The sequence below is a fragment of the Gopherus evgoodei genome, chromosome 13, assembly GCF_007399415.2.
Source record: "Gopherus evgoodei ecotype Sinaloan lineage chromosome 13, rGopEvg1_v1.p, whole genome shotgun sequence".
In the NCBI taxonomy this organism is placed as follows: Eukaryota; Metazoa; Chordata; order Testudines; family Testudinidae; genus Gopherus; species Gopherus evgoodei.
In genome coordinates, this window is record NC_044334.1 from 7730870 (window position 1) to 7752818 (window position 21949).

The following is a 21949-nucleotide window of genomic DNA, read 5'->3' on the forward strand; positions in this document are numbered from 1 at the left end:
ACACAAACATTCACGGCCCATGACCTGTCTATACCTGTGACTAAAACTTGGGGGGGGGGGGTGTGCCCCTGTGGCGGCCTCAGGTGCTGGGGGAGGGCAGCCTAGGTGCTGGGGGGCAGGCAGCAGCGTGCAGCTCAGGACCACCGCTGCTGCTGGAGTGGGGGATTGGCAGGGCCAGAAGGCTCCCTACCTGGCTCCCGCGCCTCCCCTCTGCCCCAGCAGCAGCAGAGTTTGGGTGTGGGAGGGAGCAGGGGCACAGATCAGGGTGAGGTGGGCAATGGGTGACACTTACCTTGGTAACTCCCCAGAAGCGGTGACATCCCGCTCATCCGCTCTGCGCATTGCCTCCGCCCAGAGTGCTGGCTTTGCAGATCCCATCGGCTGGGAACTGCAGCCAATGGGAGCTACAGGTGCGGTATCTGCAGGTGGAGGCAGTGAACAGAGCTACCTGGCCATGCCTCTGCCTAGCAGCTGAGCAAGGGTGATGTCACTGCATCCAAGGAGTCCCCCAGATAACTGCCACCCAGAGCCCACCTCACCCCATCCCATGCCCCAACCCACTGCCCCCTCCCACAGCCAAAATCTGTTGCTGCGGGGGGAAGGCGGGGGTGTTGGCCCAAGACTGCCCCAGAAGCAGCTGGTATGACTGGCACAGGGCCTGTGAGAGCTGCCCCTGAGCCAGGCATACCAGCCACTGCAGAAGTCATGGAGGGAATCCGTGACCTCAGTGACAAACTCGCAGCCTTATTAATAGTCTATGAGAACAGTGGGGTTTTCCAGATCTCCTATCGACTGTGAGTTTGTTGGGGGCACCGATGATTTTTTTTGTTCTGTGCTTTTAGAGTGCCTAACACAGGAGTGGCCAACCTGTGTCTCCGGAGCCAAGTGCGGCTCTTCAGAAGATAATATGCTGCTCCTTGTATTGGCACCGACTCCGGGGCTGGAGCTACAGGCACTAACTTTCCAATGTGCCAAGATGCTCACTGCTCAACCCTTGGCTCTGCCACAGGCTCTGGCCCCACTCCACCCCTTCCTGCCCCCTCCCCTGAGCCTGCCGTGCCCTCGCTCCTCCCCAGAGCCTCCTGAACACCACAAAACAGCTGATCGGGAGGTGCGGGGAGAAAAGAGTAGGTGCTGATTGGCAGGGCTGGGAGAGGTGGGGGGAGCAGATGGGGGACTGCTGACATGTTACTGTGGCTCTTTTGCAATGTACATTGGTAAATTCTGGCTCCTTCTCAGGCTCAGGTTGGCCATCCTTGGCATAACACAATGAAGTCCATCCAGATCTATGACTAGGGCTCCTAGGTGCTATGGTAGTACAAATAAATAATAATAATATAGACTGATCTATAATCCAAACATTACTATTTTGACACTTCAGTTCTTTTACTCACACTGATATTCTATATGCACACAGCTAAGAATTAAGGACATGCGTTAGAAAAGAGAGAGTATATCTATCCATATTTTAGAACAAGAGAGAAAAGTACAGGAAAATAGGAGTTATAGAACAACAAGAACATGTTATACCCAGCTTGGTTTTCTTGATCTGATATGCTTCAAAAAGAACCTGCAGCTCCTGATATTTCTGGTTCAAACTTGCTTTCAGAGAGTCCAATTTTGGTTGGTACAAAAGATTGCCCTCAGCCAGACTACGGTTGCTGGCAAGAGTCATTTCCTTGCTAAGCTGAACATTTTGGGCCTGCAAAAGAAAGATACGTAAGGTATAATGGGACAATGATATACTAGACAAATACTGATATCTATACAGACAACACAAGACTTCTATAAATTTGACTGAGCAGCAAAATCCAAACTGTCTTGAGTCATCCTCATCACCACTGAATCAGATCCTAAAACAGATGCTGATAGTTTTGGACAATGCATAGTAAGCCAAAAAACCAAAGATGAGAAAGACCTATTAGGTAATCTTGTGCAACCTTATTCCAATCATTGTAGATTTGTTTCCCACCATATCTTCTGTGCTCTGTCCAGTCTAGTATGAAAATCCATTTCAAAAACTGTGCTTTAGCCTTATGCTAAAAAAGTAACAAAGCAGCTCTAGAAGACACAGGTAAGCTGTATACGGCAAGGAGCATATTAGAAATGCCTACAATAGAAAGGACTATTGTGGGAGAGGCTCATGAATGCTGGAGACAAACTTAAAAGGAACTGCACCTATGGAAATCTCTACCACAGGAAATAAGAGTGGAATCAATCACTTTCAGAATGGAATGAAAGACTTATTTCTTTGATTTTGCTTTCACTTCCTTCACACATAAGCAGAAAGCTTATGAAATTGTTGTCTCTGGCACAAAGTGAGGAAAACGATGACGAATATAGTAGTTTTTATTTTTAAATACTTGGGAGGCACTCATGCTTTGGAGAAAAGAACCATAGCAGTTGCACATTTTTTTTTCTTCCTTTTTTGCAAAGGGGAGGAGGAATCACTGATACTGGTGGGTTTTTGCAAGTACAGATTTTTTTTAATTTAAATTCTTAAATCACGGACCAAAGTAGAAACTGGAATAGTTCTAGCTCTCGCTATATTCCTGAAAGAGCCAGGTTTGAGATTTTGAATATGGTTGTGGCTAGCCCAGTCTTCTCACACTGTAGACAGAGCTTTTGGGGAGTTTATTCAGAAAATATCTGCAAGGAAGTGGGAGTGTGTGTGCATTTCATCATTTGAAGAATTTATTCTAATCCCAATTCTAAATCTATGTGAAAGATGTCTGGTCTACTGGTCAAGTCATAGGATTGTGAGTTCAGAGTTTTATGTTCTATTCCAGGCTACACTGACTCACAGTGTGTCCTCTTACACGTCATTTAATCTATGTGCATAAATTTCTCCCTCTTTAAAATGGTGATCGCTGAAGGGTAAAGCAAGGCTTTTTTGTAAAAGGTGTTGAGATCCCAGAATAAAAAATGTAAACTGAGTGCAAAATATACCATCCTTCCTCTATTACTGAAAAGCAAAAATCAATAATTGCTTCCTTTATGGTTCCCTTTCCTACACATTGTTCCCAAATAGTGTTAATAAAGCAATCCTGGGTTATGGGCAAAAGTTTTTTGTTTTTTTTTCCAGTTTAATCCTTCCAATTGACACATCCTAGTTTGAATGATGCTGTTCTCAAAGAATGAAGGGCCAGCTCTCGAAAAGTAAGAAACAAAGACCACTGTAGGAGATATTCCAAGTTTGTTCAAAACCAGTAATTTTTCAAGAAAGTCTTCATGAGACTTTGGGAAAGCAGAGCATTGTGGGAAAGGCTGCCTGGGCAGGATTTCAATTTAGACTTCAAAACAAGATTCAGACATCACAAGGGAAACATGGAAGAGATTTTATTTCAGTTGTTCAGTCTGAATCAAAACCACGGTACTCTTTTCCCATGGCCCGCCAGGGGGACTGATTCTCTGACACTTGCCTTTACTACTTAACCCAATGAAAGATCTCTACAACTTTCAGTAGTTTGTGTTCTTTGCCTGCTGGACTAACACAGTGTCTATCATCCTGCACTATTTATTCTCACAAGAAATTTTATTTATTTCTTCATCCTCTTGTGCCTTTTGATAGGAAGATTTTGCGTCCATGGTAAATTTGGGAGTGCAGTGGTACACCAGTGTCCCTTGTGAAATAATCCCTGGTAGCATGCCACAAGGTGCATCATGCCTCACGCAAACATTGTAGGCAATTCAGGGCTAAGGCTCTATCAGCCCTAGGTCCCTAGTCTGCTCCCCAACATCTTTCAGCGTTATGCTCCTCCTGCCTCTGTGGTCCCTCCTCCAACTGCCACAGAACTGTGACCCAGCCGCTCCACAGCTTAAAGAGAAGAGCAGGAGCAGATTCACCACACTGCACTTTGTGGACTAAGCAATGCTCAAGCTGATTCTCCACACTACCAATGTGCTCCCTGTTTAAATTCTGATCAGCTTTATACTAGAGATTTGCACACTTTGTTACTTCTAAGGGCTAAGTGTGAGTGCACTGCAAACACCAGGAGCTCCTTGCATCTCGCCATTCTCCTCAACCGACAAGTGACCTGTGTGCCACTCTCCTATCTCTTATGTTTCAGACTCCCTGCAGCTTCAGACCCACTCCCTCATACCAAGGGATCTGTGTGCCCCAGCTGTCCCCTCCCCATGTCAGGGGCTCTGTCTCCCCTCATTCACTCCACCAGATCACAGGGGCTCTGTGTCTCCCAATTCTACATTCCCTCACCATGCCAGAAGCTCATTCCCTCAACCCTTTGGCTCCCATTCATTCTTCTGCCACACGCCAGGGGCTCTGTGTTCCCCATGTCTACCTTCCTCCAAACTATTGTATTATCTCTCCCCACTAGGGATTTTGCGTACGGTCCTTTCGCCCATGCCAAGGGCTCCATGTGTTCCCATTCCTCCTTCCCCTCACCCCCATGCCAGGGCCTCACTCTCCTCTACATCACGAGCTCTCTGTGTCCTTGATCCCCCCATATTTTTCCTTTCTTTCAGGGTGTCAGTTTAAAACTATATTGGGAGAACAGGCAGAGCTAAGATGGGGGTACTGCTATGCTGGAACATGTTAATGGCTGCCATTAAGAGATTCCTCAATCCATGGACAACTATATAAGTGGCTGAAGTGGCTGGTTTTGTTAACCAGATGCCTGGGGCTACAAGTGTCCTTCCTTTTCCCCTTTCCCCCAAACCAGTAGGGTTCTGGCCACTCCCTGAAATTCTGGAATTGATCAGTTGCAACACACAGATCACCAAGCTGAGCATTAAACCTCACTTTGCTTACCCAATAAAGAGAGAATTAATAATAAAACTACAACTTCCACTTCTGTTACCTAAAAGGTTTGAATATATTAGCTCCCTTTACTGTCTGCGTTCCTAAAATATTTGGTTAAGCTGAAACTGCCAAAAAATCTCTCTGCATACATGACTTCTGGTTTCCCTTCTCCTTTTCCTTGAATTAAACTCAACTGTAAGTCTCTGTCCCCAGCATGACCTTATTACTGGATTGTTTGGTTTTTTTGTTTTGTTTTTTTAATTATTCAAGTTTTTCCATTTAACTTTGTTTATTGTTCTCTCCCTAATCCTCCCCCTGTTATCAGTTTTACTCCTTAATATTTCCACCTGGTCCACCCATCTGTTTATTTTAGCTGCTGCTTCCTTTCTCTTATCTGCCTTTTGTATAGACTTTGTGCCAACGTCTGCCCATTTCCTAGCTTAACATGTAGTTCTCCAATATCCCAGTGTGCACGCAGACTAAAACTTGGTATTATTAATTAAACTGCACTGGCACAGGGACTAAATCTTTCAAGACCAACAGATACAATGCCTACATTTTGTAAAGTGCTGTAGACACACCTACATGTAGTATTTTGTGCAGTCATGTTATACAGAGATAGACAGATACTTTTAACAGTCAGGCCAACGGACTCCTTCCAGGACAGAATGCCAATGACTAAGAACATGTGATGCCCAGCACCAAGACCAAAACCACCTTTTATTATTAAAAAAAACAGATTATACCAATATTATTCACTGATAGTACTACCTTAATTAAGATGAATCCCATTTAATTCAGTAAGGATGCTTGTGGAATACAATACTACTAAACATTAGAAAGAACCTGGCTCACAGTACTTTGGCATTTATACACCACTTTCTATCTTCAAAACATTGTCTATCCGTTAATGAATCCTCAGAAACATCTCTGAAGTTGGTACGTATGTATGAAATTCCCTATTTCTGAGACGGGAAAGCTGGGAGTTCAAGGGACCTGCTCCATGCCACAGAGGGAACTAGGATCAGAAGCCAAGTGTTCATAGCCTCCAGTCCTGTGCTCAGACTGCATCGAAATAAAAAGAATGTTTATTTTCAAAGCACTAAAGACAGTGTCAACAATGTCTTCAGAAGTAATTATTTCCTTTTGAAAGGCTCTGGACTGTATGTAACGTTTTAATCTGCCAACTTCCAAACACTGCCTAATGCTGTATTTAAAATGCATATCATCCTTAGTACACCTCTACCCTGATATAACACTGTCCTCAGGAGCCAAAAAATCTTACATTATAGTGAACTTGATTTGATCCGCCAGAGTGCACAGCCCCGCCCCCCTGGAGCGCTGCTTTACCGCGTTATATCCGAATTTGTGTTATAATGGGTGGAGTTATAAAGGGGTAGAGGTGTACTTGAGGTATAATAAGAACTATATCTTGCCCTTATTTTTTGTACTCTTCTGCCTGACCCATCTCACTCACTCAGCACACCAGTAAGTCAACGGTGATATGGATCCAAAACTCAAGTTATTTCTTTCAATTTAGGACAAACTGCATTTGCCATTTTGTTTTACTTTCAGAGGATTTTCCCAGAATAAAGGGCAGCAAGTCCCAAGCAGATATTTTCAACCTTATTCACTCCAGTCCCTGAAGGGGGGCGGCGGGGGGGGGGAATCACTTCTACCCAAATCCAATGCTAAAGACTGTCTAATATTTCATGGTTGCTTCCAATTGTTCGTCCTCATCCTGCCACCTAAAGCATTGAAAAAAACCTCCTGCAATGGTTTGTCATTCTTAAAAGCTTGAAAATAAGTTATCCCCCTTCCCCCCCACCCCAATTTTGCCAGATTCCATTTGCTCAACATCATTCTACCCTCTTTGCCTGTCCTTCCCTGCGTTTTGAATGGAACTGAAAAAAACTAAGTCTGTTCTTAGTTAACAACCTAATACAACCTCATCAGTTTCCTATCAACACATCTACCATTAGCACAACTCTTAACAGCTTAGATATCTGCTAAAGAAATAGGAAATGGAGGGGAACACAGCACATTGTATATACAGGGACCAAACAAAATATAAAATGCTTCTCTCCCTCACCTCACCAATGGAATAGTCAGACAAAGGTTTTCCCCAATCACACCAATTTACAATCAAATCTAGGGATTGTGTATCTGTAAGGATGGCTATAATTCAGGTTGGTCAGCTGTTAAATACATATAACATAGCTAAGCAACACTCAGTGGGATAAAGGAGACAAAAATCTACAAATAGCTGAAAAGCGTAAACGCCAGGAGGAAAAGGGATGATTTAGTGAAATAAAGGGTGTAAAATTAGGAAAAGGAAGAAAGTTAGGACGGGAATGAAATCTTCTTAGTGAGAGCAGGCTGTGAAACGGTTTCTCAAGAAGTAGAGAGTATCAGGAAGTAGCTATGTTAGTTGGTATCCACAAAAACAACAAGGAGTCCGGTGGCACCTTAAAGACTAAAAGATTTATTTGGGCATAAGCTTTCGTTTATGCCCAAATATATCTGTTAGTCTTTAAGGTGCCACCGGACTTCTTGTTGTTTTCAAGGAGTAGAGGCTCTATCTTTGGCATGTTTAACACTAGACAAAACTATAGCAAATGTACAAAAGGAAACAAACTGGTTTTGGCACGCAGATGACAGACTGGATAAACTAACAGGTCTTTTCTAGTTCTAGATTCTAGGATTTCATTATCTGAGCTTCACAGGCTGCCCTACCACTGTTGTGTAATGAAGGAATATTCCCCATTTCAAAACCTGCCCCATTCCCAATGGCTGACACACAAGCCAATTTAAGTAATAGAAGATTTGGCAATTCAGTCAACTGACCATCTAACAATATTCTAACAGCAGCACTCTGATGTAGGTGGCGGACTCCATTTCTGATTGCATCATGGTGTCATTGTTTCATTTTTTAGAACTTCATTTCATTGGGCTTCATGTTTTTCTGAGTTAAAATAACACGTTAATTTGGTTACTTGATTAGGCACAAATATCTAAGGCTAAGCCTACTGGAGAACAGAGACTTACTCTTTTTTGTTACTGTTCTAATAAATTAGTGCTTTAAAATATCTGACCAATAATTTTTGGAAAGGTCAAATGCCCAACCCTGCAATAGCCTTTATGTTACCTTGGAGAACACATTTAAATTATAAATGCTGGGAGTAAGCATGGTCTGAACGAAGAAGTCAGGAGACAGAGCTGGAGGGCCCCAAGTTCTAATCCTGGCTTTGGCACTGATTCACTTAGGTCTACGCAGCCCACAGCAATAAATCCCCGAGCCCAGGTTGACAGACTCAGGCTTCCAGGGCTCACACTACAGTACTAAAAATAGTAGGGTAGACATTGAGGCTCGGCCTCAAGCTCTGAAGTCCAGGGAGAGGGCTGGGCTTCAGAGCCTAAGCTGCAACTTAAAAGTACAGTTTTTAGAGCCAGAGCGTGAGCCCCAAGAGCTTGAGTTAGTCGACCTGGGCTTGGAGGCTTGATGCTGTGGGCTGCCACTGGCTGTGTAGATGTTCCCTGAGTGGCCTTGGGCAATTCAGCTAACTCTCATGTCTCAGATTGTTCATCTTTCTCCACCTGTACATCATGGATAATACCCGATTATCCCACGAACGTGGTGTAAAGATAAACACAAACACTGAGGGAATGTATTAACGTAACAGGCTGCCTCCAAATTGCACACACTTATCAGAATCAGCCTCAAATTGTACCATCCACAAAATAGCTAAGTTGTGAGGTTCTGCCACAAAAGTAGGCTTTGTCTATGACCTTTTGAAGAATGACAACAGTGACTCATCCCGTTTTACGTTATATCTCTAATAAGGACAAATTTCCTACAGAGGGTGAACATGATTGGTGTTTACCATCATATCAAACACTACGACTTAAGCAATCTTTACTTTCCTTAATGTTTCATAATGTCTCAGTTTTTATGAAAATGGCAAGCTGAATGAAGTGCAATCTCAATTTTGTCCACCACCAAAGAATGTAAAGTAAGTTAAACAATTTTACAATTAAGATTAAAAACACTGTTTTGGTCAATACATTGCAATGTTATTTAAGTTTATTTTATTTAATTCAGAAGAAATAGATTCAAGAACTGCATTGTTAACATTATAAAAAATCAGGCCTGCAAAATAAGCTGTGAATGTTCTAAACTAACAACAGAACACTCATTTTCTTCCAATTAGTCTCCACAATTAAGCTTTCTCTATACTAGGACGGGTTTGCCAATGTCGCTGTACTAGAAAAGCCTCCTAGATGGAGACACAGTTATTGCTGCTACAGCTTATACCAGTTCCTCATACAAAATAAGCTATCCTATGCTCAGACTAGAGCTTTTGGGGCATATCTAAATGGGTTAGCAGTGTGATTTTTCCACACCCGTAACTGACATAGGTAAGCCAGCAAAACTTTTAAGTACAAACCAAGCCTTAGTAAATCTAGAAGTTTCTCCAGTGAAGAGAAAGACAAAGTTACTAAAACCTTTGAGAATCTCAAAGATTACCTTCCATAATATATGAAAAAAAGATCACCTAAGTATCTTCAGCCTGAGTCTTCAGGTGGAAGTATATTCTTGAGAAACCTCAACTTCTCTTTTCACCTCAGTAGATGTCACAGGTGTGTACAACTGGAGGTGTTTGCAGGCAGAGAGAGAAAAGAAAGGAGGAAAAGAATAGCCTGAACCAGAATGCATTCTAGTGGGTTTAAAATGGAAATACAAATGCTACAAATCAGAATACTAGATTATTTTCCTGCCTGGGATGTTCTCTGACCATGTGGAAAAGCAGAACTCTGTCCCAGCTAACAGAACAGTTTAGCTGACATTCTTCATCTTTGACCAGTCAAGATGCAAATTACCAACCTTCATTTTTAATACAAGCTGAATAAGTCTTCTCATGGTATTATATGTTAAACATGACTATGTCTACATTAAATCATGTTATGAAAATGTTTGTATCCATGTAAAATATAGCTCCAATTTCTGTAGTTATTGCAAAAAAAGACAGACACACAAGGCAGTTTATATAAAAGTCTAATGGAAGCAAAACACATCTCATGTAAAAATGTGTAACTTCTTTAGGCCTGTCTACTTACACTATTAGACCAATAAATTAAATGATCCCTTTATTTTAAAGTGAATAGCAATCCCAAATATATTTCCTTGGTCAACTGTGGGGCTGTTTTATACTGTGTCAGATATCAGGACAGTACAGCAAAGAGGGGTCAGCTAAAGGAAGATCACCAAAGCCAACCGAAGACCTTCAGCTGAAAGAAATGAGATGTTTAAGGGAAGCCCTCCCACTATGTAAACTGAGTGCAAATTGAAGTAACAGTTAGACTTTTAAATATGCTGTACGAAACCAAAAACTGTCTCAAGCAATCTCCCTCAGATCCCTTTCCAGCCAGCAGGGAGGAATGCGTCTTTCAGATACTTGTATGTGAGCCTTCCCTCTGAGACTTGCTCAGAATAGATCAAATCTGGAAATTAAGACACAAACTACAAGCATTAGTTTTCAAGTACATAATCCAAGTACAGACAAACAGTTAAATCCAAATGAAACAAACTAGCAGCTTATAGAACACTTGCAGAATTGCCCATGGGATTGGTAGAGTACCTTAACGAAAGTTAGATAAAAATTTCAACGTGCAATTTGAAGCATAGACGCAGAGCGCTGGTCAGAATTGGCAACAAGACAGTACCACCTGAGAGGGGGGGATCTAAACTCAGCTTTCTAATTTAACTACTTGAGATTTAACCACATCCCACTGAACATTCAATGCAACAATACTGAGCTAATCAGAAGAGGAACCTAATGACAGAGGGACTGCTTAATGCTGAGTGGGTCATTCTGAAACTAAATATATATAATTATAAAGGCACAAGACTATGTGGCAAGAAACTGAAACCGTTGTCACACATACCTACGCATATATCTTTTAAAAAGAGCAAAACCCTGATTTTGCTGCCATGCCAAAGAAGCTTGTTCAACACTTAAAAACACTGGTTTACATAAGAGATTCTCCAAGACTCATTTGTGTGGTGCAATGGTGGTCAGTTACTGTGTAATTTAGTTTTAGAATGTGTGTTCCTAAGGGAACAATTCCAAACCAGATACCTATTGTAATGCAAGGTCTGAATGAGACTAACCCCAGCTAGCCACAAAGTCTGGCAAATCCTACCATAATTATAATCTTGCATTGGCAGGCAACACAGCAAATACACTGTCAGCATTTCCATTAAAAATCCTTATTTTCAGTGAATTATAAATTCACAAAAAAATGTTCCAAGCTGCAGCCCTTAACCTGCTTTACATTTAATACTCACACACTAATTTGAGGCTTCCCTTCCAAACCCCACATACCCTAATACTCCCACATTTTGCCCTCTCTTTACTTTTGCCACTATTGTACAAACACAAAAGAAAACAGCCAAAATGAGAAGTTATGAAAGACAGTGCTAAGTCTTCCTTAAAGCAGAACCGCACACTTTGACTATTTGATTAGTAAAATATTCTTTCAGTAAGTGTTTAAATGGTCAAGGAATTTTAGTGTCTTAAAATTTGGTTTAAACTTGGTTAAAAGGCAGTGTTTACATATAAAACGCAAGGAGTTGTGTAAGTATGTTAGGAAACAAGATAGACTTATCAAATAGGTATGCAGGGCCAGCTCCAGGCACCAGCTTATCAAGCAGGTGCTTGGGGCAGCAACTCTGGACCGGGGCAGCACTTTTAGGCATTCGGCAGCAATTCGATGGAGGGTCCCTCGCTCCTGCTTGGAGTGAAGGACCTCCGGCTGAATTGACACAGATTGCGATCGTGATTGCGGCTTTTTTAAAATTTATTTATTTTGGCTGCTTGGGGCGGCAAAACCTCTGGAGCCGGCCCTATAGGTATGTAGATTTAACTGTGTTGAAAGAAAATTGCCCAAATGTGACAATTTCTTGTTTGAAAATTATTTTCATTGCAACAGACTTAACCTCCTTGCATCCAAGGTATTGTCTGCACTGTAGCAAAGTAACTCCCACTCTGCTACCACCAGACCTGGTGGTATCACTGGTAGGAGCTCTAGTGTAGACAAAGCTCTAGCTGCTGCTGGCATTTTACTACCAGTGGGAAATTGTAGCAAAAATGCTTTAGTGTAAACATAGCCGAAGAGTATTTCAGAAAAGCAAGAGCAAAGTTCATACTTATGAACAAGTTGGTAGTCCAGATTTCTAAGATACATGTAGGTATTTTGGCAGGTTTCCTTTATTTTTACCAACTGAAGTCCATTGAACCAGCACTGACTACCACTTCTGCACCCTCTATCTTTTCATAACACCAGTGTTTCAGTGCATAAGTACACTTAGGACTGTCATAAAGTGAAACTGGTATGATCATACTTTACTTGCTCTAAAATGCTGCACCTGCGGCATACTGCAAGACTAGCAATTATTACTCTCATTTTTCAAATCTGAACCTAAAAGATGAGGACTTTCCCCATAGTTTTTCCTCCTCATTTTGCATCCCCCACTATTTTCACAACTACTTTAAGTGGAGTTCCAGAGAGTCTAGCTTTAGATAATCTACTGAAAGCAACAATTAATATGTTCCCCTGAGTTCATACTAAACAAAAACCCTTTGTCCCATATTCATTGTCAGGTGGAGGGAAAATGTTAACTTAAATTTATGCACTGAAATACATCACTGAAGTGCTTTTTTATTCAACCCGTTGATAAAGTTAATAGAAAGAGGCACATTTTCCCTTAACATCAGACTCAGATGATATTATACTCTGAACATACCGTATTTAAAGCTACAACCCCTCTCTTCTTGCTGCACTCAAAATCCTTGCTCCAAAAGATTGAATATATTAGATTTCAGGGCCTTGTGGGAAAGGCAGACTGGAGCAATCTCCCGCAGCCTCTATACATTACAAAAATTATTCACTTTGTTTCAGTGATAGTATATGAACTCTGTCAAGTAGCACAGAATTCAAGCATTCACCCAAATACATAGGATGGGATGAGATGCATGGATCAAAAACCTACAAAAGCAGAGGCTGGCTGATTCAGTCCAAGTTCTTAATATTTAACATTCACACTGCAGATGCACTGAGGGCCAACCAGGTCAGGACCTCTTGGGCTAGGTGCTGCAAAAAATAGATAAAAGATGACAGAACCTGTCCCACAGAACTAAATCATCAGATTACTGTCGATATTTAGCATAAATTTTCTCTGGGTTGTTTCTGACATCTTATTTAGATTTAGTACTGATTTATTTATATTATATGGAACTATCCCAAAATATACCAATTTGAGGTTAAACGTTAATACATCTCTCTCCAAAATTGCAAAGATTAGTTGTTAAAGAAACAGTGGGGCCATCAGTTGTTCTGCCTCCTGTCTTTCAGCGTGGTATAACTAAGGCCCAAGTTCTGCCAAAAGAGCAGTAACAGCAGCCTGAAAATATGAACTGAAGGATAGTGGTGTTGGTTAAGTCTGTGGAGTAGAACTCAAGAGACCAGGCTCAATTCCTGTCTCTGTCACTGACTTCCTAGATGACAAAGAGTAAATCATGTAAACCCAACATTCCTTATGTATAGACTAGGGATAACTACCTCACTGGAGTGTTGCAGGAGTAAAAATATATGCAAGAAAATACTATGGCAATGAGCACCATAAAGCAGACTATAAATAAGTGCAGAGGCACGCCAGTCTTCCCTCCTGGCCAGCGTTCAATGATCTAGACAACAGCGGTAAAAATATCTGCTATCAGTCTTCACTAGTGCTCCCACAGGCACAACTGCATTGGTGACACTACAGTGAAGAGAAGTACAAAGTCTCTGAGGAAAGGACACTATCTTATTTGTCTGTGATGCAACCAGCACACTTTGGGGTACACTATAACTGAATAAGAAAATGTATAAGCTGCCTGTTAGCAGTTCTATAAACAAAACCCAGAACAAAGGATACAATACTATTTTACTAAGCAACCGATAAATAGATTAATGGAAGCTGAAACAGTTATTGTATTTGTGGACATTTTAGTCCACTATGCCTGAGTTTGTTGAGAGATTAACTTGTGAATTTCAGGGGGTAAAAAGCATTATATAGTTATGAGAATTGGAACAGATTTACATACTATGTATATTTTAAATCTAGGAATAAAATGTACAGCTACACTATAAGAGTACAACCATCAGAGGGATGCTCAACAAACTTGGTGGGATGGCTCAATCCTGGAACAGTAAGGGAGAGAACTAGAACAGAGGAGGAAAGAGATCAGCCTTCTAAGAGCCTGTATAAGAGAGTCTATCAGTGTTGGTGAGTTATATGTACACTATAAAATTGGATGGTTTACAAAATATGTATTTATCATTAGGGCTGTTGATTTAATCGCTTGAGTTAACTGCGATTACTCAAAAAATTAATTGCAATTAAAAAATTAATCTTGCGATGCCATCTACAAGAGTGCCATGAGAACACCTGTTCTCACTTTCAGGTGACTTTGTAAACAAGAAGGGAACAGCATTATCTCCTGCAAATATAACCAAACTTGTTTGTCTGAGTGACTGGCTGAAAAAGAAGTAGGACAGAGTGGACTTGCAGCCTCTAACATTTTACAATGTTTTATTTTTAATGCATTTTTTTTGTACATGATTCTACATTTGTAAGTTCAACTTTCATGATAAAGAGCTTACACGACTGTACTTGTATTAGGTGAATTGAATAATACTCTCTCGTTTTTTTACAGTTGTGACAAAGTCAGGCCGGACGACTGCAAGAGGGTGTGGGAAGGCAGATATGTTAGCCCTATAACGACCCTCTGCCCCTGAGAAGGGGTTACCTCAGGTCAATTAGGAACACCTGGATCCAGTTAAGAGCTACCTGAGACCTTTTAAAACCAGGAGGGAGAGAGAGACAAGCTGCTACCAGGCTAGTGGCAGTAGGGAAATAAGCTTCTCCAGGAGGGGAGGTTGTGCTCCTCCCCATAGGGGAAGCAGACAAGCCTGAGTGCCTGTTCATGGCATGACTAACACCCCAGGGCAGGCTACAGAGCAACACCCAGCACCACTGAGGAGGCAGGGGAAGGTATCACCCTTTGCTTTTATGTGTATGGGACTATTCCCCTTTTGTTTGGTGGAGGATCACCCCGTAGCCCTACCCAGGAAATACAGCCAAAGGAGCACAGAAGTGAGGGACAAACACTGCCCAGAGTGGGGTGGGGCTGATTTACCCCAGGTCTGCCATCGCCAGAGGGGGAAGTTCTTGGTCCGGCGAGATGAAGGAGGTGCCAGTGCAAATATCTGTAATCAAAACTAAATATAAAGTGAACACTCTACCCGTTGTATTCTGTGTTTGTAATTGAAATAACTATTTGAAAATTTAGAAAACATACAAAATAGTTAAATAATGGTATTTTATTATTGTTTAAAGTGCAATTAATCACATTATTAATTGCAATTAATTTTTTTTATTGCTTGACAGCCCTATTTATAGCATGTAATTCACCTTTCAAAATAAGGCCTTTATTAAAGGTTAAATTATTTTCTTGTGGTAACTAGAATTACATTAAAGATGACAATACATAGGGTAGCAAATATGGTATAAACAGAAACGTTTTAACATTAGGAAGAAAGCACAAATAACAGTAATTTGTGCTTGTTAGATGGAGGCAATTTATTAACTTGACGCTTAAGAAAAAATCTGTAGTTGTAGGCATATTTAATTACTAACTTTCTAACTAAGTTTCATGTTAGCCAAACAGTACATAACCACATATACAATGTGGTTTTAAAACAGGGTTAGGGATCCAAGAAATCTGGGCATCTATTTACTCGGTTTAAGCTTGAGTTTTTATAGCCATTTCTTTTCAAGCAGCTTTTGAGAAAAAGACTACACTTAAAAACTTTCCTGTGCTTACTACTGTACTTTGAAGTCATGGGGGTGATGAGGAAATTACATTTTTGGCTTCTTGATTTTACATATTTAAATTCATAGACAGTGTATGCTTTCGCCAGTTGTACTTTGTAATATTTTAAAGAACTGCAGAGTTCAATATCATGATGGTTCACTGTTACTAATGTATAGTTCCAACACATGTACCAAGGGAAAAATCCATATTCACAAGGAACCTGAGAAGGTTCCTGGATCTTCTATTACTCAGATCATACGCACACTGCCACTAGCTGCTCAACTCAGTTCAAAATTTGTCACATTGAGATTCTCTGATTTATGTAAATACACTACTATTATTCCATGAAGATTAATACTATAGATTACTTATGTACTAAAAGATTAAACCCCAAAGGCTTATAAAATTCAGAAGAACTTTAATAGATTAGGAGCCCAGTTAGAAGAATGAGGAAGGAAGCCAATTTAACAGATAAGATGTTCTCTGTTCAAGTGTTAAAAGCCTACAGGCTTCAAAAACATAACTTTACAAAGGGTATGTCTACACTGCCCATGTTACAGCTCTCCTAACAATAAAAAAATTACCACCCCAACCGAGCAGTAGTAGCTTTATAAATGGGAGTGTGGCTCCCAGCAATAAAGCTGTGTCTATACTAGCGCTTTTCAGCGCTAAAACTTTTGTCGCGCAGAGGGGTTTTTTCCCACACCCCTGAACAGCTAGATTTAGCACTGAAAGTGGCAGTGCAGACACAGCCAAAGGGAGAAAGTAGCTTAAACTCTTCAGTGGCACATTCTCACACATACCTTGGGGCTATGCCATTAAGGAAATTTTCATGGAGTTGTCATGTACATACATGTGACAATATATACAAATCCCTCCAAAATGCACCTTAGAAATACATTCGCTTTAATAAAGAGGCTAAAAAATTCAAATGGTTTCCCAAATCTTTCTCCCTGTTGTGAGCAGAATATTGTTCTATGATGAGCTGAGTTCTTCTTACAATAAGGACAATAAAGGATTTGTCAAATGCGGAGTAATTAGCTCAAGTAAATCTTGCCAGTTAAAAAAATATAAATGATCTTAACAAAATGTCCCTGGAAGCATGATTTATGAGCATGCTCAATTAAGTTATTCCTTTCAGGGACTCGAGGCTTAACCCAGCAGCATGATGTATATGAACGGATCCCCAAGCCTGTGTGAAGCCCCACTAAAGACACCTGGTCTCCTCATGGGTACAGGGGTCCACCCATGTGCACAATATTGCCAGATCAGGACCTTGTATTGCAAGCCCAATGATACTCAAAAAAGTTAAAGTAAATAACTGGAGGAAGACAAATTTCATCAGAACGTTAGAAAACTTTAAGCAACACAATGTGATAGCTGGCAAACAGTTAAATCCAAGCTTTTAAAATTTGTGATTTCACCATTTTTAGGACTGTGCTGCTGAGAATAGAGAAGGGACATTTGACAGCACTCATTAGTAAGAGTTAACCACTCCAGAATTGGGCAAATCTGTTTTTAATTGAATGGACTCCGGTAAAGCCTCTATATACACAATAAAAAGGACTATACTATAGTAGACAGTAACATAGCTGTGTTCTGGCCCAACACTGAATACCGTCAAACCTAGCCACACATTCCATACACCACAAAATATTCCCTCAGGCCTGAGGAACTTTACTCTACAATTTAAAACGTTTCTCTTGCCAACTAAAGAGGAAAACCATAGGATGAACTTGAGAATACCGTCTAGTTCTACAGACTGAAAAGAGTTTTATCTCATGCTAGTCTCCCACACGCACATTCAGTTTTGACCTGTATAACCTGAAAAAAATTACACACCTTATGGGCCAGATCCTCAACTGTCACAGATTGTCAGATTCCACTGAAAGGTGCAAAACCACTTTATGCCATATGAGAGTCTGGCCCATTATCTCAGACTGAAGAATAACCCTGTTGAATTCACTTTACATTTAGCCTGTAACAGGATTTCATTAGATCATATGAGAACACTGACAGTCTATTACAATCTCAAAGTTATCTCTGCACACCATAGTTATTACAGAAATAATGCTAAGAAATGAATGCTGCTTCTTTAACATTAAACCAAGTGGCAAGCCCACAGGAGAAAGGAAATTAACGTAAGTCTGGCACTCCCCAAATCACTCACTTATTTCCATATTTCGCATTTTGCAGTATGTAATGCAACAGGTAAGCACAACAGAGTGCACTACAGAAGTTATTTCAAACTCATTTGAACATGTTTCAATTTGTGTTACTTCCTTAACAGAATGATATAGCAAGACCAGTGTCAGCCCCTTATGACTGCATAAGGATAAGTACATAAGGATATGAGTTCATGCAAATAAACTAAGAAAAACTTTAAGCTGCTTTCTTTAAAGCAGATCTCTCAACTGCCACCAGCTTTCATCCCATGGCTTTACATTGCATTACTGGGCCCTTTTCAAGTACTATCCTAAATCTAGCGAGGAACACAAGAGCACATACACTAGCTCTCTGGTACATCTATCCTTCTTTAATAATTTTATGTATGAAGAGGCTTCATCTCATGTTATGCACATAATCGAAACATGTGAAATCTTGTGGGAGGACCTGTGATTTTGTAAAACTGAATTAGACTTATATCAGACTATAGTATTCATACAGATATTAACAGACACCAATTTTAAGAGTATACCTAGTCCAAATATACTAAGGATCTAATACACTAACAAAACAAATATGTAAAAAGAAGCATCAAAACTCAAACTAATTGTTTCTTCTGCATTCAGCATACACACAGCATCACACGGAATTCTCTTTCCTGTTAGCTTGAAAAAACAGTTGCTTTTAGACTGAGAGCATAAATGCATTTTATGCAAGAGCACAATTTTTTTTTATACCCAAGGCACAGAAACCATGGAAACAAGAGGTGTATTAATGGAAAGACTGCTACAATCTCTGCTACAGTGATGTCTCTATAGTTGAGTACAATGATCTGTTGAGTACTTTCCCCATTTCAAACCTGTAGCTAGGCTGGCTTTGCGCTTTATGTACTAGCCAGCTACTGAGGAATAACAGAGCAGAAACGCCCCCTTCCAGACTGCCGGCAAACAAAAGAGGCTATAATAGGGGACAGAAAAGAGTCAACACCCAGAGATTCCTTATTTGATCCGCTGTTTTATTACCAAACCCACAGCAGCACGGCAACTCAGATAAAGAGAAAAAAGGTCACCTGCTCCTAAGTGAAAATGTCGGGGGGGGGCGGTCGTAGAGCTGCACCCAAGCCTGGAAGCTGGGACCCCAGAGGCTCATCACATTTAACGAGTAACGATGGAAAGCGGCAAAGGGGAGGTGGATCCCCACAATCCCTGGGCCGGGGAGGGGGACAGTATGTTTCTTTAACCTGCCCCATTAATCACTCTCCTGGGTGGAGGGGCCTAACCTTACTCCCCGCCCCCAAGCTGCCAGGAGCCAGAGTGAGCTCAGGCAGCTCCGAGCCGGGCCCGGGGGGTCACTGTCTCCCCTCGGCTGCGGGGAGGCCCGGGGCAGACGCCCCCAACATGCGGGATTTCCTGGCGACAGGAGGAGAAGTAGCTCGCAGAAGGGCCCCCGCCAGGCCCGCGCCCCCACCATCACCACGTCCCTTCCGCCAGCCCCACCGCCGCAGTGTCAGCCTCCTCACAACGCCGCGCCGCGCCCCGCAGCCGGACTCCTGCTCACTGCCCCGGGCCCGTCGCCTCAGCTCCAGCCCCCGTCCCCGCGCCCGTCCCGCTCCGCTCGGCTCACCTCGTCCATCCCCAGGGCCATGCCCTGCAGCTGCTCCTCGTCCTCCAGCAGCTCGTTGAGCTGACACAGGGTCAGACCCTCCAGGAGCCGCGTGTCCACCGCCATCCCGGCCGCTCCGCTCCGCTCCTCCGGCCGCCGCCGCCGCCTGCTCCGCCCGGGCCCTGCTCCGGCAGCCGCCACCAAACCGGAAGTGCCGCCGCGGTTGCTCCCCGCGCGGGTGGGTCGAGGGAGACGCCCCGGGGCCCGCAGCGCCCCCTGCAGGAAAGGGACAGTTAGGGGGCGCGCGGGAGTGAGGAGGGGAGACTCTGGGGCTCAGTGGGGAGGAGACACCAGGAGGGGAGATATTAGATGGGGGCTCAGTGAGGGGGAGACACTAGGAGGGGAGCTGGGGGTCACTGAGGGGGAGATATTAGATGGGGGCTCAGTGAGGGGGAGACACTAGCAGGGGAGCTGGGGGTCACTGAGGGGGAGATATTAGATGGGGGCTCAGTGAGGGGGAGACACTAGCAGGGGAGCTGGGGGTCACTGAGGGGGAGATATTAGATGGGGGCTCAGTGAGGGGGAGACACTAGCAGAGGAGGTCACTGAGGGGCCGATAGGAGGAGGAGAGCTGGAAGTCACAGAGGGGAGCAGGGGTCACTGAGGAGAGACACTAGCAGGGGAGCTGGGGGTCACTGAGATTGGGGTTGTGGGGACACTAATGGGAACTGAGTGAAGAGACAAAGGGAGAGAGTAGATGAGGGGATGGATTCAGGGCAGCACTGAGTTTTTTGGGGGGAGAGTGCGGTTGGGTCTGAGGAAAGCAGAGTCACTGGAGTATTGGGAACACAAGGAAGGTAAGCAGAGAGCGGTGGGCTTGGACAGTCTGGACCATGGGGTTTGGGGTACTGTAGGGGAAGGACAAGGCAATAGAGACTGAACTCCCCTCTTTGCCTTACATGTCGCTGCTTCAGGTCAGGGAGGAAGAGGCTTCCCCTTCCCAAGCTGTACCTGTTCTGTGGATAACAGTCTGGCACTTTCACCAGCACTAAACTACTCCCCCACCCCTGCACAAATAAAAGGTACCAACCTTTTGATATTTTCAACATTACTAACCATTTAGGTCCATAACCATTCCATTCTACTCGGCACTGATTAGGCCTCAACTGAAGTATTGTGTCCAGTTCTGGGTGCCACATTTCAGGAAGATGTGGACAAATTGGAGAAAGTCCATAGAAGAGCAACAAAAAATGATTAAAGGCCTAGAAAATATGACCTCTAAGGGAAATTGAAAACATTGGCTTTGTTTAGCCTGGAGACGAGAAGACTGAGAGGGGACATGATAATAGTCTTCAAGTACGTAAAATTGTTACGCGGAGGAGGGAGATAAATTGTTCTTCTTAACCTCAGAGGACAGGACAAGAAGCAATGGGCTTAAATTGCATCAAGGGCAGTTTAGGTTGGACATTAGAAAAAACTTCCTAACTGTCAAAGTGTTTAAGCACTGGAATAAATTGCCTAGGGAGCTTGTGGAATCTCGATCATGGGGATTTTTAAGAGCAGGTTGGACAAACACCTGTCAGGGATGGTCTAGATAAGGGGTGGGCAAACTATGACCCACGGGCCGGATCCAAAGCCCTGAGGGGGCTGGATCCGGCACGCAGGATTGCCCCCGTGGCGCTGCTGGCCCTCCAGCACTCTCAGAGGTGGCCAGCACCATGGATCTTGGGCAAGGGGGCAGAGGGCTCCATACGCTGCCCTTCCTTTCAGGCACCACCCCCCACAGCTCCCATTGGCCAGGAATGGGGAACCGCAGCCAATGGGAGCTTCAGGGGAGGTACCTGGCAGTTTGGCAAGGGTGGAGCATGGGGAGCCCTCCACTCTCCTTCCCCCAAGGGCCACAGCACTTCCTGAAGTGGTACTGTGTGGGGCCAGGGCAGGAGTGCAGGGAGCCTGCCCTGGTCCTGGTGCGTATCGCTGCCACCCCAGAGCCATTCTAGGTAAGTGGTGCCGGGCCAGAGTCCGAACCCCTCCTGCACCCTGCACCCCCCAACTCCCTGCCCTAAGCCCCCTCATACACCCTGTGCCCCTCCTGCACCCCAACCCACTGCCCTGAGCCCCCTCATACACCCCACACCCCTCCTCTGTCCCAATCCCTTGGCCTGAGCCCCTTCCTGCACACTGTACTCCCTCCCACACCCCAACTCCCTGCCCCGGCTCTGCATACAATTTCCCCACCCAGATGTGACCCTCAGACCAAAAAGTTTGCCTACACCTGGTCTAGATAATACTTAGTTCTGCCTTGAGTTCAGTGGACTGGACTAGCTGACCTTTTGAGGTCCCTTCCAATTCTATGATATTGTAACACAGATTTCCAAGCAGAAGTTCTGGCTGCAATCAGTTAGGCCCAGGTCCTGCAAAAACATATGCACATGCTCAAACCTAAATGTGTGTGTAAATATTTAGAGGATTGGGGCCTTAGGATTTATATTTAACATTA

General features: G+C 43.1%; 1 protein-coding gene across 1 annotated transcript in view; it reads right to left on the reverse strand.

Moving 5' to 3' along the window:
* VPS37B (VPS37B subunit of ESCRT-I) overlaps nt 1-19629 on the reverse strand; it is a 31058-nt gene extending 11429 nt beyond the window's left edge. The window contains exons 1-2 of the mRNA XM_030582970.1: nt 19471-19629; nt 1531-1702 (exon numbers count right to left, since the gene is read on the reverse strand). Of these exons, the coding sequence (XP_030438830.1) occupies nt 1531-1702; nt 19471-19575 (277 nt within the window). The 5' untranslated portion in view covers nt 19576-19629. The remainder of the gene's footprint in view (nt 1-1530; nt 1703-19470) is intronic.
* Between the last annotated feature and the right edge of the window lie 2320 nt (nt 19630-21949).